This window comes from Sorex fumeus, unplaced genomic scaffold (assembly GCF_029834395.1).
Source record: "Sorex fumeus unplaced genomic scaffold, SorFum_2.1 ptg000013l, whole genome shotgun sequence".
In the NCBI taxonomy this organism is placed as follows: Eukaryota; Metazoa; Chordata; class Mammalia; order Eulipotyphla; family Soricidae; genus Sorex; species Sorex fumeus.
This window is the reverse complement of record NW_026606070.1, coordinates 18726250-18750869: the sequence shown is the minus strand read 5'-3', so window position 1 is coordinate 18750869 and position 24620 is coordinate 18726250. Positions and strand designations below refer to the sequence as shown.

At 38.2% G+C, this 24620-nt stretch overlaps 1 protein-coding gene across 1 annotated transcript in view; it reads right to left on the bottom strand.

The window, feature by feature from the left end:
* Positions 1-4440: 4440 nt before the first annotated feature.
* Positions 4441-24620, bottom strand: part of UBA6 (ubiquitin like modifier activating enzyme 6) — a 76376-nt gene continuing 56196 nt past the window's right edge. Inside the window, exons 24-33 of the mRNA XM_056111301.1 lie at positions 23999-24050; positions 23432-23495; positions 21952-22021; positions 20613-20684; positions 17519-17636; positions 15413-15606; positions 13156-13283; positions 11160-11247; positions 10841-10935; positions 4441-6368 (exon numbers count right to left, since the gene is read on the bottom strand). Of these exons, the coding sequence (XP_055967276.1) occupies positions 6233-6368; positions 10841-10935; positions 11160-11247; positions 13156-13283; positions 15413-15606; positions 17519-17636; positions 20613-20684; positions 21952-22021; positions 23432-23495; positions 23999-24050 (1017 nt within the window). The 3' untranslated portion in view covers positions 4441-6232. The remainder of the gene's footprint in view (positions 6369-10840; positions 10936-11159; positions 11248-13155; positions 13284-15412; positions 15607-17518; positions 17637-20612; positions 20685-21951; positions 22022-23431; positions 23496-23998; positions 24051-24620) is intronic.

Here is a 24620-nt window from a genome sequence, read left to right as displayed (position 1 = left end):
GGCATGATCATGGACAAATGCTGTCATGATCCAAAAGTAAGTAACGATGAGACTAGGACCCTGCTGGAGCTAGGAAGATTAACCTGGCCTGAGGACTGCGGAATGTATAGTGAGATGTTCTCAGGAAGAACCAAACTAAATTTATATCTCTTACTGTGCTCATACAGAATGACATTGCTAGAAATATTAGAAGTAGATTTATTATAACTATTTAAGTAGATTACTAACTGAAGGAAGAACACACCCTTGTTGGGATCCCACCCTTGGATGGATCTCCTAGTAATCTGAAGTAATCTCTGTAGATGAGATTTTATCCTTGAGTTAATCTCCTGGAGGAGTGGTCTTACCTCTCTTTGTTGATTCGTCAGTATTCAACCCACCTTTATGTCACCGCCTTATGGGACTGCTATATAAACTAAGACGTAAGCTCGGAAAAGGGGTGAGAAGTGAGAGAGCTCGGGCTCCAGAGATCCAGAGTCAGAGCCAGAAGGAGAGAGCTTCCAAGACTGGGGCCCAGGAGAGAAGGAGGCAGAGAAAGACAGGAGTGAAGAGGATTGGAATAAACTACTATTGATATAGACCGGCCTGGCCCCCATTTTTTCTTCCGTCTGCCCTTGGCCAACAGCCGTTCCGATCCAGGCCACACACAGTGGCTCAAGAGCACTGAACGCAGGCGGTGAAACAGTGCCGTCCAGTGAGCCCGTGAACATACAACCTTCGGCATGATAAGATTTTACAATCTTGCCCACATGGCAAAGCCTGGTAAACTCCCTGTGACGTATTCGAAATGCCAAACACAGTAATAAGTTGTCTCACGATGGAGACGTTACTGGGCCCGCTCTAGCAAATCAATGAACAATGGGAGGGTAGTGCTACATGAGTGTTTAAAAATTCTAGTTTCATCAGGGGACCAGGATAATCCCTGGTGGTGCTGGGGACGAGCAGGCTACTCCTAGCTGTGTATAGGTGTAATGTGTCAGGAATCCAATTCAGGGCCTTCCATATAAACATCATCTGCTCCACCACTTCAGGGATCTTCCTTGTTGTCTATGTGGCTTTCATATGCATTTCCTTAAAAAAAAAGTTGAATATTTGAATATTGTTTCACAAAATATAAAGTATCTGCTGAAGTATTTCATCTATTATTTTTATTGGGTTGTTTTCTTATATTATTTTGACCTGGCTAGAAGGTAAGTCCCTCGTCAGACACCAACAGAGTCTATAGTTCAGCTGAATCACATAGGTAACCCAGAAAAATTTGTCTCTAAAATAGAATCAAAATGATCCTTTCCTACTGTGTTTCTAGTACATGGCAGTGCATGTGAAAAAGTATCGGTGGAGGATGAAAGTATCAAGGTGAACATTGAATTTTCCTATAGGCAATGTTTTAAACATAACATCAACATACAGTTCAAGGCAACCTGATGCACAAAGAAACAAGGTATCAAAGAAGAGTAGCTGAAGGAAAAAAAGAGACAAGACAGAGATTTTTGGGTCTGGGAATTATGAAACAGTAAATGATGCTTTTCATGTTCACAAAAGCAAAAGTTTGGAAATTTAAGACAATTGGAAACTTCGAAACGGCAGATTTTTGTATTTCTAGTAGAAATCTGAGAACTGAAAATACAAAGGGCTAAGAATAATATCTTACAGAATAAAAGTTGGAAGAACTTTTGCTAAACAGAGCAAAAAAACCCTATGGATTATAGTAATAGAGATGGTATACCTGCACAGGGACAGAAAGGAATTAAAAACTCAGAAAATATATGTATGTACGAATATAAAATATGCCTAATGAGACTTGTGAAAAACAAAGATTTCACGGGAATGAGATCCTTTCTCAACACATACAAAATACTTCATGAGTAAAGAACTTCAATGTGAAAGAACACTAAAACTCTCACAAAATCTGCTGAAAAACCCAGGATGTGGAACTTGTGACTGAAATCTCCAGGCTCCCATGGAGTCGGGAATGGGTGATCTCCCCCCCCATCTCCCTCTGCTTCCTGTAGCCTGGCAGTCATGCTCGTGAATTGCCTCTAGCACCATATAAGCTCATTAACAGTCATGATCCAGACTCACAAATAAACCTCAGAAAAAAGCAACACACCTCAGAGATGCCTCCAGATCCCAGTCACCATCCAGTAAAAAAATAAAATAAATAATAAATCTCAGCTATATCACCATTTTTGAAATTTTGGAATTCCTGGAGTGTGCGGCCGCACATCTCATAGTCTGCATCAAGACAAGGTCTTAATGTTTCCAGGGTGAAACGAAACAATCTTCACACACTTTCCTTTAAGAAATCTTTTTTGAATCACTTTTAGTGGATTCTTCATAACAAGCAATACAAAATAAATTACTGAGGTCATGCTTCGGGGGGGGGGCAGGCTTTGGGGGTCATGGCGGAAACATTCAAAATGGTGGAAAGGTGTAATGGTGGCACGATTGGTGTTGGAATATTAAATGTAATAAATTATTGTGAGCTTTATAAAAATAAAACACAATTAAAAAAAAGAAAAACCTAAACAACTCTCACAATGTAATATGATCATGAGAGTCTTTATGATCTGGGGTAAAGAGAAAAAACTAAAGTAAAAAAAAAAACAAACAAAATAAAAAGGGATGCTTCTTAATATCTAACAACTAAGTAGTTTACAGTGATGAATAAACTACAGTGTATTAATATTGAGATAAGTTAAACAACTATTATGAATACAGTATAGCTATAGGCAAAGATGAATCCACCTAGGATAAAAGCAGCGACAGCTATAATACACAATATGGCTTAATTTACGTAAGGTTCAAAGATTCATAAAGTAAACCATACTGCTTAGGTAACATTACAAATAAAGTCAAGTTTATCATAAAAGGTAGGGTAGTGGTAACTGCCAGACGTTATGTGTAAATAAACTGGTTGTGACTAAGAATTATCTATTATGAGAAGTTCTTGTGAGCTGCTGTTAATATTTTATTGAGAGCTGGTTATACAAGTAATCATTATGATTCTTTAAACTTCCTATTTATATTTCATGTCCTTTTGAATATAGTTAATTTAAAAAAATGAAGTGATGACACAGAAAAAAGAACACACGTAAATTACCCATGAATCACTCCTGATCCCAAAGATCTCAACTTTTTTTTTTTTTTTAAATTTTGCTTAAAGTATTAGGGTTTGGGGGTGGAGAGGTAGTAGAGGGTGGTGTGTTTGCCCTGCATGTGGCAGACCTGGGCTTGATCCTTGATATCCCATATGGTTCCCCAAGCACCGCTGGAAATAATTCCCCAGTGCAGAGCCAGGAATAATTTCTGGGTGTGATTCAAAAACAAAACAATCCACAACAAAAACTAAAATAAAAAAAACCCTGAAAAGTATTAAGGTCAGGGCTGGAGAGACAGTAGCACTGCACTGTAGCACTGTCCTCCAGTTGTTCATCGATTTGCCCAAGCGGGCACCAGTAACATCTCCATTGTGAGACTTGTTACTGTTTTTGGTATATCGAATACACCACAGGGAGCTTGCCAGGCTCTGCCATGCGCACGGGATACTCTCGGTAGCTTGCTGGGTTCTCTGAGAGGGCAGGAAGAATCGAACCCGAGTCAGCCACATGCAAGGCAAATGCCCAACCCCCAACCCCCTGTGCTATCGCTCCAGCCTGTATCCTCATACTGTATATAGCCCCTGAGCTCCACCAGGCATGGCCCTGAGGACCACTAGGTGTGTGGATCTTCATTTGACTAATTATAAAATAGTAGACTGTATAAACATTGGTTGAACTGTTTCATGCTTTTTCACTGGACAACCAGGGAGTGCCTTGACAGACAAAATAGAAAAGCAAGAATATACACACACCCTACTGAGATGATTTAGACCAGCTTATAGGTCAGTAATGTAACCTCCCTGAACTCTAAAACAGGCATGGATTTTAGAAATTCCCAATTAAGACTTACCACACCTTCTCGGTTTTATGTGTGACCACATCACTTATCCCAATTGTTACAGTAGAATTCCCAGGGATCAAAGCACAATGAAATAATCTCCAAACATTGCAGCTACTGTACTACATAGTTGTAAAGTTTCAAAATTGGGCAACACAAAACAAACATTCACATAAAACAAGTAGCAAAATCAGAATCTCTAGAGTCAATTATGTAACAAAATATCGTCAAATTTTTTAATTTATTTTTAATAAGTAAAAAAATGACTTAGTACCGTATAAAATTGACTTTTGCACCTGATATTTCAATCACTAACAGCGATCTCATGATGGTACAGAAATGAATTAGATAAAAACAGTATCATTAACTTTATCCTGCTTTTCCAGCTTTGCATAACTAAAAGGTTAACAGCAATACTCATTATTTACAGGGAAAAAAAAAAGCAAAGACAAATGGTTTCAAGTTTAATCACAAAATGAATAGTCCTTGTTATTTTGTTTATATTTGCCAAAGCACTGATCTCTACAAATAAGAACTGATAGCAGGTTCTAAATTTACTTCTAAAGAAATCGTAATTGAGGTCAAATAGAAATACTATTAGAGCAGAGTTGAGGACTATGTTACATAGCTCAAAACAGAGAAAGTAGAAAAAAAGACTTCTTACCAAAAAAAGTCCTTTAATTACTTCTAACCTCTACAGTTCCAAGTCAGAACACTGCTATTCCTACATTCAATATTAATATTAATATTTAAGTTTTACAATTTAATTTGCAATGTGCATGATGACAGGAGAAGATTTAGTGAATGAAAAGTATTTTCAAAGGTGGCGATTTACTATAGATTCATCCTGTCTACTTCTCACCTTCCAATGAGGGTTATCTTTCAGTCACACAAATTAATCCTCTACATATGCATGTACATGTATTTTTCCACTTTTATGGTTATGACACTTTTACAAAATGATAAAGCAACATAGCTAGCTGGTTGATAAAGTAATTTAAAATATTTTAAAATAAATTTAAAGAAAACTTTAGTCAAGAGTATAAAGGACACCAAAATGGATTAATACTGAGATTTTTTAACTTAAAATTTCCTACTAATTGTCTGAAAGCAAAGCAGAAAAGCAGCTCTAAGAAAACAATTTACTGTTTTATAATATGCAAATTGCTTTTGCTGTATGCATTCACTGAGTTTGCAGTTACTTATGAATATCTGCTATAGTTTTAACTTGGAAACAGAAGATTTCTATTAATAAAGACCTAAATGTTTCTTAAATTTTTTTTGTCACTTTCCGGGAATATAGAATTAATGTTTTCCTTTCAAATAAAATACCCCCCAAAATGTATTTTTTCCATTAGACTGCAAGGAAATAATCAAGACTCAGCTAGTGACTGTTTTAAATGTCTAGATTTTATCATTTCTAGGGCTATTACCTTTACAAAATCTCTTGGTTTTACAAACTATGACAATAAAGTTTAGCGTTCCAAATAAATAAACCAGCCATATCAGAAGGCAGACAGAAGAATCAAATGATCAGCTGCATTTATCTGTTCACATTAGCGGATTCTCTAAAATAAGTAGTCAGAATCCATACAATACTGTTAATATTTAGTCCAAGATAATATGTGCCATCAACTTTCAACTTACAACACTGATGCTATTAATAAAGACCCTGATTTAGGGAAAGACAGTGATGTAACAAACTCTGTTTAAAGCTCAAAGGGGCAACTATAACTGCGGAACTTGATGTCTACTTTCATCCACTGCTATCACCCCTTCTCTTTCAGCTGTTGTAAAATTCAAAGTTTAATCACAACAAGAACAAGTTGCCAAGCAATATTTGTATAGGCAAATGGGACTCAAATATATAACAAAGATAAAATTCATAAAACAGAATTCACTATTTAGAAAATTGCTTTTACAACTTTCAGTCTCTTGATATTTTCTCTCCTGTTAAGGGAATATATATATATATAGCGTTTTTCCTTTTTATTTAGAGGTCAAGATACAAATTAATGGTAAGTATTATTACATGGCATTCCAGTTCAAAGTTGCTTGCGACCATATTCTTGTATGATGCACCAGACAAGTGTATACTATGCTCCAAAAATATTACAACTCTGCTCGAAAATGTTTCTTAACTCTTCATTGTAGTTTTCTGTGGATATTTCCCTTACATTAAGGCTTCATCAAAGAGAAATCCATGGTGTTATGAGATGATTTCCTTTAGCTTTGCTGAATTATGCAATCTCGTCCCAAAATCAGTCTTGAAGAAACTTTAAGACAACTTCTGTTAATCAGTGTCATAACTAAAGTAGTATCTTACTGGAGGTCCGGGTAAATCTTCATCTCCATCAGTGTCTGGGGCAAATGACACAGTAAGATCCACATATTTCTTTTCAGTAGAAGGTTTCACAAGTTTATGCATTCTAAAAAAAAAAAAAAAAGCAAGGACAGATAAATTCAGATGATAGAATTTGGATATATTCTTTAAAATGCTAACCAGAGAACCTAAATTTGTACCTCAATATGACAAGTTAAAAAATCTGATCTGCTTTAATACATATTTTTCTTTAATCAAAGATCTAAACTAAAGATAGTGAATCAACATGGAACACTGCTGGCTGTAATAAAGAATACAAAATATTTATTAAAAGACCAAAAAAAAAAAAAGCAAGCACAAAGTTGGAAAAATAGCAACGACAACACTAAAAACAATGCCAAGCCACAAATGTAAGCAATGCTTTTAAAATGTGAATACTCCTACACGCCCTGAATAGTTTATAGGTATCAAGCTCTGCTTAAGCACTTCACTGTAAAAAATAGAAGGAAACACACATTTAAGTCTTTTAAAATTGTCTTTCTGTTTTGAGAAGGGTTGCCTGGAAAGCACTGGGCATTGCTCGTACAAGAGAAGCAGGTGCTGGCGGCTCACACCTGGCTCAGTCTTTAAATACCAGCTAGATGCATCAGAGGAAAATAATTTCTTAAGTACTATTTTTCTCTTTTACTTCATGTGTATCCTAGTTATTAAAAAATCCACTTCCATTTTTTTCATGTCAACTTGGTCGCATCAAGTTACTATCTACACACTCCAGACACTGTTGCATTAGCTTCAAGCCAGTTGTCTCCAGTTTGCTCCAACCTCAAATCTACATGTTTGCCAGAATTATCTTACAATGTAAGTATGCTATTCTGTCTAATTATGTTACCTATTGTGTATTCAAAAAATGAATACAAAACTCGCAGCGCTCTCTCACCGCCTGTGTTCGGTGGTCTTGTGCCACTTCCCTCACCTGACAGCGGATGGCAATGGGTGGACGAAGGAGGAAATGAGGGCAAGGCTGGTTGGTGACCAGTTGCAGTTTATTCCAATCTCATCTGCATCCTCCTCCTGATTCTCCTCTATCCCTCTCTTCCTGATTCTCCTTGATCCTTCTCCTCCTGCCTGCTCCTACAGCCTGAATTATATTCCCCAATCCTGAGGGGTTGGGGTAGCAAATACTCATAGGTTTGGTCATACAACCAACAGATGTAAAGTCCTTCCTTCGGGGGAAGCTTCTCCTTGGACAAATTCAAATCCAGCAAGATGACCCGCCTAAGGGCGAAATACCACCTAGGGATGCGTGTCTCCTTTCCTTAGTCCAACAACCATTTAAACAAGCATCTTAATTCAGCTTCTTAGTAATATTTACTTTACTTAGTTATTCTGTATGGACACAGTAAGAGATACATTAAGCTTATAAGGTGGCTCTCCTGAGGACATCCTGCTATAGATCTCAGACTACAGTGCTCAGGCCAGATTAGTCTTTCCTAACCAGAGTAGAGTCCTAATTCCACTGCTACTCTTTGGATAATGACAGAACTTACCATGACTATGCTTTAACTTATAGTTAAGTATTATGGCGCTTGGCCTGGCCCATTTCGATGCCAGGGTACCTCAAAGCTTGCCCTGGGTCCATCCAGTCCCTCATCGGGACCCTGCTTTTGAGGGGCTAGGAACTAAGGGCAACTGAGGCTTAAGTCAAAAAAACAGATGCCCAGGAGTGAATATTATTTGGAGTCAATTAACTTCCAAGTTACAAAAGCATAGCATTAACTGTCTTCCTATGTCAATACAAAAAGGACCTTACTCTGAAGTAACTATGCAAAGGATATAAGGAGAAGAGAAAAGCAATATTTCACTTACAAATACAAATCCAGTGTCCTAGAAGGATCTGACCTTACAGTCAACAGAGTCTTATTTGGGAATAAAGGGGATTCACCGGTTGGGGAAGCAGAGCACAGAGAAGAGGTTACAGATAAACACTGAGGAATGAATGGGAGTGCCTCGGGAGTACTGTGGATGGGTGTAATCCAATAAACCTCAGCTCCCTGCAGCCAGGGAGAAGGGACAAACCAATGTTATCCTACAATCTATCACCAATCCTGATTACCTGTCAGGTCCTGAATTATGTAACTTATTTAATCCAGTAACTATTTTACAAAGTTATTTTGTTTCTACTTAGCTCTCAATTTGAGTAAGTATTCATACTCTAAAAAGCCTTCATTATAATAGTGATTCTTTTGCTTTTTAATTTTACTGATTACTACCAGCCTCAATAGATCGTGCACTCTTGAATGTAAGGACTGTTTGACACAGATACAAGCTGACAAAGTATTAAGAGCATCACTGAGACTCCCCACTTGTCATTACACGGCTTGTCCAAAGTACTATTTCAGTGCTTAAAAGTTATGGGCTGAATTATTCCTACTTGCTGAAAAAAAAGGTTTCAAAAAGGCTCAATAAGTCACTAAATGTGACAAAATAAGGAGCTGCACTACTTGTGAACTCATGTCTATCTGAAGCCAAGCTTGTCTAGAATTTTGTGGGGGAAAAAAAACAATCCTCCAATAAATTGCTGCTAAAGTGAACAAAAGAAAAATTTACTCACAAAAACTATCATTTGTAATATTTGACTGACTCTTACAAAGCATTTATAGTGAACTGCAGCACCATTTAAAAAACCCCTCTAACCAGTGGGAATTTTGTCTTTCAAAGCATAGATAATCATGATGGGATTATTAAACAATCGATCTTACTGACAATCATATTTAAAGTTTACTTATAAGTTAAAGTCCCTATTATATACTCTTTATTCATGACATTCCTTTTTCTTTTTTTTTTTCCTTTTTGGGTCACACCCAGCAATGCACAGGGGTTACTCCTGGCTCTTCACTCAAGAATTACTCCTGTTCCCTGCCACAGAGGCAGGGTGGAATGGGGGATGGGAGGGATACTGGGATTGGTGGGGGTGGAGAATGGGCACTGGTGGTGGGATGGGTACTCGATCACTGTATAACTGAAACCCAAGCACAAAAACTTGTAAGACTACAACTGTATCTAATGGTGTTTCACTAATTAAAAAAAAAAATTACTCCTGGCAGTGCTCAAGGGACCATATGGGATATTGGGAATCGAACCTGGGCCGGCCGCATGCAAGGCAAACACCCTACTGGCTATGCTATTGCTCCAGCCCCGACATTCCTTTTTTTTGAGGAGGTGACACATAATTGTGCTCAGGTCACCCTTCTGGTGATGCTGGGGATCAAACTGGGGTCAGCCACATATAAAGCAAACACCTTAATCACCTTAACCCTTTATACGTGGGGTCAATCAAATATAAAGCAAACACCTTAACCTCCAGCCCCACCACCAATAATCTTGATGCTGCTCTTAAGATTTTGAGACAGTGAACAGACTTAACAAAATTTTGCCCTTAAAAAGTTAGATTTTAATGGCAGGAAAGAGATAAGAAACAGCAACTATAAGTAAGACATAAAGTAGTTTTAAGACAGTGCTAAGTGCTATGAACGATAGAGAAACAGAAGAGCAAAGGGCACTGGGAATGCTAAGCTGGGCAGTGGACAAGTTGTATTCACCAGGGCTCATGAATCTTCTCTTGACTAAGTGTAAATATGAGATGCAAGCTTAGCCAGGACACCTTCTCAAGAAGAGTCACAAGCAGACAGAACAAATACAGCGAAGATGTACATAGAGGATGACTAGTTGGGGGGGGGAGGGGGAGGGAGTAAGGAGGCTAGTACAGCTGGAGTACTATGAAAAAGGGAGAACTAGGAATCGGGACACTAAAGGCCATCAAGTCTATCATGCCATTTTATCAGGTGAGAATGTGACAGGGAGACTATTTAATATAATCTTGCAATACCGTTTCGTCCACTCTATTTTCTCCAACTGGCTTAGTTGTGTTACACACATATCGAAGGAGGACAGGGACTTCAGTTTCTTCAATGCTGTATCCCTTCAATGCTGATAAAAGTCCCCCAAACAGAGCCAGAGAGGCAGTCCAATTATTACAGTGCTTGTCTTGCACACAGCTAACCCGGGTTCATGGTCCTGCACACCATCTAGCACCATCTTGAGTGATCCCTAAGCATAGAGCCAGAAGAAAGACCTACACTTTTGTGGTGGGAGGAGGGCGACACACTCAGTGCTCAGGGCTCATTCCTGGCTCTGTACTTAAGTTTTACTCCTAGCGGCCTTGGGGAACTACATGAGATTTAAGGGATCAAACTGGGTCAGCTGCAGAATCCAAGGCAAGTGCCCTACCTGATGGACTATCGCTCCAGTCCCAAGATTGATTACTTTTCTGTGGGGTGTTGAACACATTAGAGTTCTATGCTTATTTTTATCCTGGAAAGCCGATTGAACTATGATATAGTCACAGGAATACTGTAATGTATTCTGAGTTAACCTGTTGATATTGGTAGGTTCACATTATTAATGTCATCAGACAAGAGTGAATCATGTTTATTTATAAACTTGATGCTGGATTTCACGTGTCTTCAGTTTATGTCTTATCTTTTGTGTATCTTTTGCCTATTAATATTCAATACTCACGTTAGCTTCAATCTTTTTGCATGTCCAGGCATTATAGGAACATAAAGCATTTTGACTCCCTGTACCACCATTGTTGGCTCAATTCCATATTTCTCCTATAATGATAATAAAAAAAAATCAGTGCTCCAACCAAGCACAAAATACTGCCTTACAATTTTTTTTTAAAGGTTCAATCTTTTAGATTTATATTTTGGGTTGGGGTTGACAATGGTTTAAGATCAGCAAAAAACGAGAAAACTAATTAATGCATATAAAATCCTCCAATGAAGTTATATAAATGACAAATTTGAAGCTACAAAGAAACAAGTAAATGTCTCACTTTGACTGCATTTATGAAATCCAAAAGGGTGAAGTCTTCTTTTCCATGTATAGTCCACCTGTCCCAAATTGTAAACGATATTCCGTTTCTGTTGTAGAAAAAAATATGCAAAGAGAAACAAAAATATCTTAATTTTCTCCCATCTATTTAACCTTGCTTTCTGGCTCTACCTGGCATTACTCGGGCTACTCCCAGAAAATTATTCAGGGGGTCACTTACACCGGTGCTGGGGGCCATGCAGTGTCAGGGGACAAACACCAGTCTCCCACATGCAAACCACGAACCCAGCACTTCAGGCTCTCTCTAGAGCTGATAATCTTCCCTTGGCCTCTAATACCCCAAGAGCAGATTATTTGTGGCTATTGCGGATAAATTAATGAGGAGAAAAAGGGGAAAATACAATTTCTAAAATATTCCATAATCTATAATATCCTTGTCACGTCACCTGGGTAATCACTTTTACAAGCCCCTATTGACCCTTCCATTGTCTTACTATCTTATCATAAGTTAGCATGTCTCCTAAGAGCTGGAACTTCTAGTTGGGGAGGCACAACCCCCAGTTTCGGGCCAAGAGCTCTGGGCTCGGGAGTCTGTATGCGATGTGGAGATTGAGCCAGAGTCAAGTGTGTTGTTAAGGCAAGTGCCCTACCCTGTCCTATCTCTCAGGCCCGAGAGTTGTAGTTTTCATTAACCAATTCAAACTTGTGGGGTCATATTTTTGTGTGGGTCACACTGAGGGGCTAGGAACCACTTCCACCCCATTTTAGCAGGATGAAGCCCAGGGTCCTGCACATGCAATGGTTTCTAACACTTGTGCCACAATCTTGGCTTGGTCCTTCATAACATTTACTAAGTTGACCTTACAGTTCCTTATTACTAAGTTCTTTTGTTGTTCCCATCTCCCTCCCCCCACCCCGCCCAGGCAACTCTAGGTGGTACTCCGGGATTATTCCCGGCTCTTCACTCAGGGTTCATTCCTAGCAGTGCTTGGAGGACCATAAAGGATGCCAGGGATCAAAACCAGGTTGGCTGCATATAAGGCAAACGCCTTACCTGCTGTACTGTTTTTCCAGTCGTCAGTTGTTCCAATCAAAGATAGAAGGAGCTATCTTTCACATATCATTCGGGATAATGAGTGCAAGCATATCTTCAAAGCAACAGTGCTACATTTTTCCTTTTTGAAAGGGCAGACTATTTTGTTTTTTTGTTTTTGAGCTATACCTGGTGACATTTGGGGCTTATTCTTGGCTCTGTGCTTAAGGATCACTCTTGGCAGACGTGAGCGATGATATGGGATGATATGAGATTAAACCTGGGTCAGCTGCATATAAGGAAAGGACCTCACTGTTCTATCTCTCTGACCTGATTACACTATATTAAACTCTAATCAGTAATCTTTTTTTTTCCCTTTTTGGGTCACGCCCAGCGATGCCCAGGGGTTACTCTTGGCTCAAGCACTAAGGAATTACTCCTGGCAGTGCTCGGGGGACCATACAGGTTGTTGTGAATCAAATCTGGGTCAGCTGCGTGCAAGGCAAACACCCTACCGGCTGTGCTATATATCACTCCAGCCTTCTAATCAGTAACCTATGAGTACACTGTCACAGCTTGCCAAGTGTTCAATTTTTGACTGCCGATAATTTGAAAAGCGAAACTCTAAGCAGAAAAACTGCTTTACTCCGTCACATAATTTTGGGGCGTAGAATGGAAATCTTATGATCCAACTGCTCAGACTACTAGGAGTACATTCTACTTTCCCAGGTAAAGTAAATGTGGGTGAGATTATAAGAAAGCAAAATTTCAAATAGTGTGGTCGGTAAGTATGTGCCATTTTTGGCTACTCTACTCAGAAATGCTTTATGAAGATTGGGTTTTGAACTGGTTTTGAATTGATGGCAGTATTTATATAAAGAAAGACATAAAGCTAGCATTTTTGCCTTTTAAAAGTAACTCTTATTTCATTCTCACTAAGCAAGAGAAATATATTTATGCATACCTGATTTCAGTTTTTTTCACTTCCGATGTCTCTGTAAACACCATAACTGGAATGGCTAAGTTAAGGAAACAATTTTTGTAGGCTTCAAATGGATAGCCACCTGCAACTTTGATCATCTCCAATGCAACCTAGAGAACAGAGAAGGCAGCCTGATCACATTAAGAGCAGAAAACTTTTTGACTTTTGTGGCATATATCTAACATTCCTAAATTCTTTTTTTTTTTTTGAATTTTTTATTAGTGTAACACCATGAGGTACAGTTGTAGATTTGCAAGCTTTTGTGCTTGGGTTTTCAGTTATACAATGATTGAGTACCCAACCCTCCACCAGTGCCCATTCTCCACCACCAATGATCCCAGTATCCCTCCCACCCCATTCCTGAATTTTTTTTTGTTTTTTTTGGGGGGGTCACACCCAGCGATATACAGGGGTTACTCCTGGCTCTGCACTCAGGAGTTACTCCTGGCAGTGCTCAGGGGACCATATGGGATGCTGGGAATCGAACCCGGGTCGGCCACATGCAAGGCAAACAAACGCCCTACCCGCTGTGCTATCTCTCCAGCCTCCCCCCCATTCCCGAATTCTTAAGACAAAGGTTATGATTAAGAAGATTACTGTGTACCAGAAAAAAAAAAACATAGTTTACTTTCTTTTGTTTTGAAATGCACCTGTCTGAGCTCAGGGCTGACTCCTGGCTCTTTACTCAGACATCAGCACTCTTGGTGGTGCTGCCGCGGGTTGAACAGTGTCTGCAGCATGCAAGCAAAGAGCCTGAACCCTTGGAATTCCTTCAGTTCAAGAACTTTTTTTTAATACTCAAATGTCTATTTCCATAATCTTTACTTTGTATAAAGTAAATCAAGATTGCTGCATTTTCTGAGTATCTTAAAACTTTAAAATATAAGATCAACAGGTGTAGGATAACACTGGTTTGGCCTTTCTCCCTTGCCACAGGGAGCTTAGGTTATACTCAACATAGTGCTCCTGAGTCACTCCCATTCCTTTGTGTTTGTCTGTAAACTCTTCTCTGTGCTCTCTTCCCCAACTGGTCTATCACCTTTCCCTCAATCAGACTCAGTTAACTTGTAAGGTCAGATCCTTTTAAGGACACTGAACTTGTATTGTAAGTTAAATATTGCCTTTCTCCTCTCCTTATGTCTTTTGAATAGTTTATTTTAAAGCAATGCCCTTTATGTATAGGCATAGGAAGACAGTCAATATTATGTTTTTATAACTTGGGAGTTAATTGACTCGGAATAATATTTATTCCCGGGCAATTGCTTTCTCGACTTAAGTCTCAGTTGCCTTTAGTTTCTAGCACCCCAAAAGCAGGGTTCCGATGAGGGACTGCATGGACTCAGGGCAAACTGTGAGCTACCCTGGCATCGAAATGGGCCAGGTCAAAGTTCCACAATTCTTAACTACAAGTTAAGAGCATTGTCATGGACAAGTGCTGTCATGATCCAAAAAGTAACAGTGAGATTAGGACCCTGCTAGGGTTAGGAAAGACTAATCTGGCCTGAGCACTGCAGTCTGCCATCTATAGCGAGATGGCCCCAGGAGAGCAACCCTATAAGTTTAATGTACCTCTTACTGAGTCCATACAATATGATTAATATTATGAATGTTCATATGTTTATTGGACAAGGAGAGGAGAAACACACCCATGGGATTTGCTCTTGGGTGGGTTGTCCTGCTGAATGAGAATTTGTCCTAGAAGAAGCCTCCCCTGTGAGAAGGACTTTACTTCTGTTGATTGTATGACCACACCTATGTGTACTTACGTGTAAGCCCCAACCCCTCGTGCTTTGGGATTTACTAAGGCTGCAAGAGTGGGTTGGGGGATGCAGACAGAGAATGAAGTAGAAGCAGGAGGCAGAAGCAGGAAGGAGAAGTATGAAGGAGCAGGACCCAAAAGGAGGATGAGGGGGACTGGGGAAGAGGGATCGGAGGAAGAGAATGGAGATGGGAATGGAATAAACTGCAATGGACATCAACCAGCCTGGCCCTCGTTCCCTCCTTCATTCACCCATCGCCACCAGCCACCCTTGGGTGGGGGAAGTGGTGAGAGACCACTGAATGTGGGCGGTGAGAGAGACAGAGCCGCTGCGGCCCCTTGTATTTTATTCTTTGAAAACACAAATAGGTATCCCTTCATCTCCTAAGAAATTTCAGTAACAGGCTGGAGGTGATACATCAGGGAAGACAAGAAAGAGATGAAGAAGCAGCATGTCAAATCTGAGTATCATGAACTCACCAAGCCAGAAACCGCAGCAGTAGACGTTGCTATGGCGGGTATGATTTTACCAGCTATGCGCTTTGTTTTGAAACGGTCAGCAGGTTCAATGCTATACATTTTAGCACGGAGATTTGATGCAGCTGTGATAAAATCTATATGTCCATTCTGGTCATCGTCTTTCTCAAATGAAAGCACTGCCATCTGAAGATCACCTGTGACAATAACCGAAAAGGTGCCCTAGTAAGTAGGGAAGGTTGTAATAGCTAAAACTTGTATGTGAATTTGTTACTTTTACAAATAACAAGAAGAATCTAGAAAACTGAAGTATTGATGGACATGAAAATGCTGACTTTAGTACCATTAAATTAGGTAAGCTTTTATATTGAAAAAAATCCCCAAAATATATAAAAATGAAAAAAATCATGTACTACATTAAGTAGTTTATAATAAAAAAGGGTTAACACTGGATGTTATTCACAAATTGATTCATCAATACTACACTACAGCATTTTGTCAATCTAATAAATATGTATCCTTGAGAAGTTTTAGAAAAATGATTCTAATTTGTCTGCAATGAAATGAAAAAGCATGTTAAGCCTTTTTTAGAGCTATAGTAATTAAATCAAGATAACTACCATTTCTTTGCAAAACAATTGGATAATTAGGTTATTTTCCCTAACTTTACTGCCTTATGCATAAGAATCTAAGTTTGGAAACCAGTAGTGGGCAGGTCTAGGCTTAACAGTATTACAGCGTTAAAAACTTAAATCCCCAGTGTTTAAGATAAGTAAGGAAGGATGTTTGTAGGTCAGTTTGTATTCTGTCGCTAATAACAAAGAGTAAGAAGACCAAGATAAATGTTTGTAGTTCTTTATCTTAAAATATCCTTTTTTTCTTTTTGGGTCATACCCAGCAATGCTCAGGGATACTCCTGGCTTTGCACTCAGGAATTACTCCTGGCAGTGCTTGGGGGACCAAAAGGAATGCCAGGGACCAAACTCGGGTTGGCCGCATGCAAGGCAACACCCTACCCACTGTACTATTGCTCCAGCTCCAATCTTAAAATATCTTAACTGGATCTAACAATTTTCCTAAGGTCTAATTTTTTTTCTCTTACTATGCTATCCGTAAGTTACAAAGGAACAACAGAGATTGTTAAGTACTAAAGCTATCAAAGTAACAACAAAAAAGTAAATATAAATTTCAGTCTTTAAAGGTAAAGGCAACTGGGTCAATTACAAATTTTCTATTATCATGTAATCAACTTTTTAAAAGTTTTTTTAAACTTTTAAAATTTTTATTAGTGAGACACAATGAGGTACAGTTGTAGACTTACACATTTTTGTGCTTGGGTTTCAATTATACAATGATCAAATACCCATCCCTCCACCAGTGCCCATTTCCCACCACCACGGATCCCAGTATCCCTCCCACCCCCCATGCCTCTGTGGCAGGACATTCCCTTTTGTTCTCTCTCTATTCTTGGGTGTTGTGTTTTGCAAAAAGAGGAATTGAGTTGCAATCACGTTCAGTCTATAGTCTACTTTCAGCATGCTTCTCCCATCCTGGGAGGATCCTCCCAACACCCTTTATTTGGTGCTCCCTTCTCTATCTGAGCTCCCTTTTCCCCTAGCATTTGTGGCTGGCCTCCAAGTCATGGAGAAAACCTCCTGGTACTAATCCCAGCCACTCTTGGGTGTTAGTCTATTTTGTTTCATGTAATCAACTTTTATCTCTCTATATAAACATAACATCTCTCTACATATCTAGTTCTGGAGCTCAAACCCACAAGCTCACACAGGTAAAGCAAGTGCTCCACATCTAAACAATATCTTATTTCCCAACTACTGTCATTACTGAGGTGTTTACTGTTCAAGTCCACACGCTTTCGTGCGCAGAACTTAGTGAAAATAAAAGTACTGATTAAAAAAAAATTTTTTTTTTTTTGGCAACACCCAGCAGTGCTGAGAACTTCTGGGTTGCACTCAGGAATAACTACTGGTGGGACTTGGGGGACTATAGGGGCTGCTGGGGATTAAACCCGGGTTGGTCGCGTGTAAGTCAAGTGCACATCTCTCTGAACTAGAGCTCCAGCCCCTCACCAAACATTTTTATACTCCTTACTTGCTGTAGCTTCATTAGATGCAATAGCCTTTTCTAGCTGGAAAGCAGCATTCCTTTCATCTTCACTGCTAACAGGAACATGGTCGGGTTTTCGTGCAGCTTCATCTGTCTGAACAACCTTTAAACACATGCGCAGACACTCATTAATGTTATCAACATCCTTCCCCTAAGCTTAGTTGCTATACTCACTTAACCAAATAAATCAATGTAGAGAAACTATCTCCTCTATTTAATTAGATTATTAGACATTATGGCATGATGTATTTTGCACTTCTATTATTAACTAATATTATGTAAGTTGTCTTCTTTATTATCTCTTTCCTCACAATAACATGCAAACTCACTGAGAATAGGGACAGTTATCTTCCTTACTCAATCATAATGTGTGTCAAAAATATTTACTGAAGGTATATAAAAATCTGAGTTCATAAGGATTTCTTTAAAATTTCTACAGTAGAGGCAGGGATGGAGCTCAGTGGTAGAATGTATGCTCTGCAGATATGAAACTAGGTTCATATACCTTGCACCAAAACAATTATCCCACACTAAAAAAAAATCACAATCAACAGTTTGAGTTGGAATAACTTATTTCCAAACCACATTGCATGCCTCTACTTCTACTATCTCTCTAGAAATTGAATAAATTCACAAAATATAAAATATAAAATGTGGGTATCCTTTAAATACTGACTGGTCACATGAAACTCTTTCAGAACACATCCTCATAAAGAGGATGTATTTTACCTTGTCCTATAGAAATTACTTGAAAGGCTTTTGACAAAGGCAGTCAATATTCTCTAAGATACCTGCAACATCATCAATAAGCAGTGCTATTTCGTATTAAAAACTACAATTCATGTTTTACATATTAAATATTACAAAAAGTGTCTAAGAAATATTAAGGAATCAAGACAGTTAAAACATGTCATTTGCCAGAATGTCTTACTTATTACCTCTGGCCCTGGCTCATGTTACTGGAAACAGCAGAACCTGAGAAAATCAGGCTGCTTTAGGTAGTCACAGAAAGCTTTTAATTAATGTAAAAATTAGCAAAATGCTTCAGGATAATTTATCAACTCCAAACTTTGAAATACACCCCCCTCCTACCCTCCCCCACCAACATACACTTTGATACAGAAAAAACTAAGGCAGGAAAGAAGGAATGAACACACACACACACACACACACACACACACACACACACACACACGGTAAAAATTGTGCTGGATTATTTATTGTCCCCAAACTCTGATATAGAAAAAATCAAGACCAGAAAACACTCATTCGCCTACCCCAAAACTTTGACACAGAAAGAATCAAGGCCAGGAAACATGTATTTGTAGGGAAGTAAAATTTTATTTAGAAATTACAAGAAAGAAGATACAAGAGAGGGAAAACAAAGAGTGTGATAAAGGAAAAGAAATTACACACCCTGACCACTGATGTGGGCAACTGCAGAACAGAATGCTCTGAAGTCAGAAAGCATATCAAAGAACAATACAGGTAAGTATTATTGCAAGATACACATTTTCTTGATTTAATTCTAGCACTTTTGCCCAAGGGAAACAGGAGCTAGTAACCTTAGAGTAAGAATTCTATTTTTCCTTGAATTATAAATAATGAATATTTAATTCAGGAAATTCACTATGTAGAACTGGGTTATCAAGAAAGGTCCTGTCAGCAAAGCATAAGCTTGAACTCTCTTTGAGATATTTCCCCAACTGATCTTTTCTTTTCCTTAAATTTTGCAGACAAGTTACTTCATATTTTCCACTTAAAGAATAAGGGTTTTATGAATGTTTTACATAAACATAAAAACACTTTTGCATTTCAAATTTTACTGTTTATCTTGCCTGAATTTCATACCCCATTTTTATTAGTGTGCTCTGTCTTTCCAAGATACTTGCTTTGCAAAATCCCAGTCTTTGTTACTGGATCTTCTGGTTAGGTAACTTCCTCATACCTTCTTTAAGTTTTTAAAACAATTTTCTCCACTTGAAGCTATTAAGCTGGCTTCTTATTTCAACTAAGAAAATTCCAATCTCGCTTACTCCAATTCCAATCTCTTTTAAGTCCTATCAGGGCTACTGCAAAATATATATAAACCAATGCCTTATCAAACAACTTCCTATTTACAACAACCTTCATGAGAAGCACCACCTTTTTTTTTTTTTTTTTGCTTTTTGGGTCACACCTGGCGATCCTCAGGGGTTACTCCTGGCTCTGCACTCAGGAATTACTACTGGCGGTACTCAGGGGACCATACGGGATGCTGGGGATCAAACCCAGGTTTGCCACATGCAAGGCAAATGCTTTACCCACTGTGCTATCGCTCTGGCTCCGAGGAGCATAACCTTTTGCCTAAAATCTGCTAATAGTATTTCCTGTCTCCTGGTGTCACATATAGTAAATCTCTAGTATCACAACAGCCACAGTTGTCCTTTTAAACTAAGTTAGACTGTGCCTGCTGCATCAAGTCTTCCACTGCCATATTTTATAAAACACATGGCTCTCAGAACCCAACAACCGCTCCTGTCACTCCTGCTGAATGTTCCACAACAACACCCGCCTTCAAAGTCTGCAAAGGCCTTTCACTGCACTGTTACTGCTGCCTGCAAATTACAGGAAGTCTCCCTCTCCCTCTCTTCCTTTAGGCTTCTGCTCAAATCACCTTACCAAGACAGATTTTTTCCCATTTCCTTTCACAGGAAATTACATCACCTCACTCACCATTTCCTTCTTGTTTTATTTTTATTTTTATTACTGCATAGGCTCACATTACAATATACCATTATTGCCTTAAAAAAATGTAAGTAACTTCAAGTGCTTATTCCAGCACTCTACAAAATTAGAATGGATCTTGAATTAAAAGCTCAATTACTGGGCTTGGTAAGATAGTACAGTTGATAAGGAGTTTACCTTACATGTGGCTAACCCAGGTTTGATCCCTGGCACCCAAAACGGTCCCTGAGCACAGAGTCAGGAGAAAGCCCCGAGTACCAATAGGTGTGTCTCCTAAACAAACCAAAACAAAAATTCAAACAAGATTTGCTAAATAAATATGTCAAAAGATTTGCTAAATTTCTAAACATACCTTGTTAGAAGGCTTGAATTCCTCAATTTTTACTTTGGAAAGTATATTCAAAAAGGCATCTGCCGATAAATCCTGTTTTTTTAAAAAAGGTAAATTAATTAAAAATATTAATTTTCGATTCTGAATTCTAAAGCTAAACATACACTTTTAAGGAAAGCTAAAAATGTCCTCTAATCATATTCTGTAATCTTAAAATAGTCAGACTATTTCCGTGGCATGTATTTTTATTTCTACGGAAATAAAGATATCATTCATAAAGGCTGGGGTGCAAGGTGGTACATAAAAAATACTCAGTGGGAAAAAAATAACCCTGAAATCCTAGGCATTATTCATGCAAATTAAACAAAATGGAATCAAAGGACTGCTCTGAATAGTAGACAGTGTCTTAAGATCAGGGACTATTAATACATTTACAGATCAGGGACTATTCATAAATTTACAAGTTCTCTGAACCAAGTTACACTCAGTAAAAACAAAGTGCTGAAATTTCCACCCTGAGAAGCAGGAAACAATTACTTGGTTTGAGATAAACTTAGATTTGCTTAATACTGGCAAATTCTGTCTTTAAGAAGGAACTGAGGAAAATCTCAAGAAATTTTAGTTTTGAGATCACTCTCACCACTCATCACAAAACTACCCCTCTTGAAAAGCTTAACAGACCAAATGCCACTATTTTTATGAACACATGTATTTTACTATACATTAATTGCAAGAATAATTTAAGAAATTTTTAAAATAAATTTAGTTTGGATCCAAAAAGTCAGTATAAAGGATTTGTTTCGTATTTTCCCAAACTATGTGAAAGTTGAGCAATTTAAGATGAATCTTTGAAGAAAAAATAATGTAGATATGTATTCTCAAATACTAATTAAGAGGTATCAGAGGATGAGGTTTAAGAAAACAGATATGAACATAAGCGTTTTCAAATTTCCTGAAATCATATATGATTATGTCACTCAGTGAAAATATGTTAACAAAAGGTTATAATTAATTATAATTAAAATTGTAATTACAATTAATTTGCTCTGACTTTCCAGAGCAATAATAATTGAAGTAACAAGTTATACATATTTTTAAAAATGTTTTTCTAAACAAATCCAAAAATCCAAACAAGAGTTTCTAAACAAGAGTTTCATTATTTAAATTTAGAAAATAATTTGACTTTTTGCGTGTGATAATGCTGCAGTAAAATTTTAGCTTCTGCATGTTAGAATGGGAAATAAAATGAGAAAGGAAAATTAAAATCAAAGGATGACTCCTGTAATGAGTGAATAGATTTTGATAATGCTATTAGCTAATCGGGGATGTAACATTTTCAAGGAGCTAAAGACTATCTTACCTTTGCTGTAAATGAAATGCAATAGATTGCAGCATACAATTTTGCAGCATTCAGAAGGAAACTGAAGTGCCTTTTGAAATTAAAAAATAGAACACTGTTAGTGCAGTTTCAAAGAAATGTTTAATTCGCCAGTAACTAGAGCCTTTACAATGTTTTAAGAAAAACAACCACATCATCTTCCTTTTATTGGATTTTTCTTTTTTTGACAGTAAGGAAATAAAATTCTGGTCTAGGCAAAGGCAGCATGGAAAAAAAAATACCAAATGTTTAATCTAATAAACGCTAATATCCAGGGTAGTGATAGCAACTACTTTGGGAAGAAGAATAGCCAGAGTAGGAAAGTTATGCAAAACAAAGAAACTAATCTTAATACAAAGGAAAATACCATATATGGTTTTATAGAGTTTACATCAGATTCAAACTAAGCAAAGGAGCCTGCTTAAAAACAAAGTAAGTCTTATAACAGCAACAACCAGAATTAGTTTTTCTATTGTGTGCCACACCCCAAAGTGCTTGGGGGCTATTCCTAGCTCAGTGCTGAGGTGTTTGACCTTGGCAATGCCAGGATAAAATCTGGATCTTAACATAGATTAAAAAAAACTCAAGACATTTTAGTTTTGATTTTACACTTAGATTTATCACGCACAAATGTATTCAAAGCATGCTATAGGCCAATGAGTGATCTTCATGGCCAAGAGAGGTAAGGTAAAGGCCCTCCCGTTGATCGTCGATTTGCTCGAGCGGGCCCAGTAACGTCTCCATTGGAGACTTTGTTGTTACTGTGTCTGGCATATCGAATACTCTCGGTAGCTTGCCGGGCTCTCCGAGAGGGGCGGAGGAATCGAACTCGGGTCGGCCATGTTGGCTGCTTGTAAGGCGAACGCCCTACCCGCTGTGCTATCGCTCCCGAGAAAAGGTGGCTGGAACTATAATGTAACCACCAGATGACAAAATTAAACACTCATTTGTTGAAAGGAAGGTTAGTGAGTGTGCATATACATATGCAAAGTAAAACATATACACATCTGTATATGTGTACATACAGACAAATATTAATTTTATGTAGCATGTATAGGTATTCACACTCAAAGAGCAACTCCTATGATAATCAGAGGTAGGGAGATAGTAGCAATCAGAGACTACTTCCTTTCTCCTTGCACATAACCGAATTTTTTTAATACTCATTTCATTAAATTAAACACGTTATCTTGCTATCTTATGGATAAAGTTAAAGAAGTCATTTTGCTTTCACGATGGACAAAGTGCAATGATGTTATTAAGCATGTAAGCAGACTGTGCGGGAGATGGGTGGTACAGGGCTTGTTGTTTAAGACTATGTTAACATTTAACATTAATAAGGGTTGCGATACTTTAATATCAACCAAAGGTTTTTACCCTTCAATGCAGCAATAAGTCTTTACACAGCTAAGAAACTTACAATAAAACACACACACATGTATATGAAATTAGATATACTTACAAAGGCTCATTTATATCAAATTTTATTGGAGACGGGGGCCTTTTTGGTGACTGCCAAAACAAACCTAATTAAAGATACAAATATTATCTGGCAGTCAAAGAAAAGGGCATTAATTTTTTTATTTTTATTTTTTCCCTTTATTTTATTTTATTTTTTTTAAAGTTGTAGATTTACAATTTTTTGTGCTTTGGTTTCAATTATACAATGATCAGATACCCATCCCTCCACCAGTGCCCATTTTCCACCACCATGGATAATATCCCTCCCACCCCCATCCCCCCATCCCCCCTGTCTCTGTGGCAGGGCAATCCCCTGTGTTCTCTCTCTCCTTTTGGGTGTTGTGGTCTGCAAAAGAGGCATTGAGTGGCAAACATGTTCAGTCCATAGTCTACTTTCGACATGCATCTCCCCTCCTGGGAGGATCCTCCAAACATCCTTTATTTGGTGCTCCCTTCTCTATCTGAACAGCCCTTTCCTCTAGGATACCCGGCTGGCCTCTAAGTTATGGAGTAATCCTCCTGGTGCAAGGGCATTAATTTTTTTCCTTAAAATCTGAGTTATACTTACTGCCATCTTTTAATCGTGTGTCCAAAGGGAAACAGTGAAGAAGCTGAAGAGCCTAAAGAATTAACAAAACAGACAACAACAAAAAACACCACTGTATATGAGACAAACAAAAGAAATGCAACAAAGTCCCATAGCCACTCTTGTATTCTGTGTCCATTCTTCTGTCCCCATAGAATAATCTTTACTTGTTTTTTTAATTTAAAGGTTTTTTTTTTTGTTGGGGGGGCGGAGAGGGGCTAGGCCACACCTTGTGGTGGTCAGGGGTCTTCCCTGGCAGTGCTTGGGATATTGTTTGTGATGACTTAATCCCTGTATTATGGCTTCTTGGGTTACAACCCAGTGATGCTCAGGGGCTATTCCTGGCTCTGTAGTAGGGAATTACTATATGGGATGCTGGAGATTGAATCTGGGTTGGCAGCATGCAAGGCAGCAAGCATCCCACCCACTGTACCATCTCCTTGACCTCATAAAAAAGTGCTTTTTGTTTTTTTTTAAAAGAAGGTAAGAACTAGACAAAGTCCCTTATATTTTGAAACCAAAGGTTGCTGATAATGACGTAAAAATGAATGGTAAAGGGGAAAAAATATGCATTTACCAAGTGAGGAAGCAGAATAGAGATCAC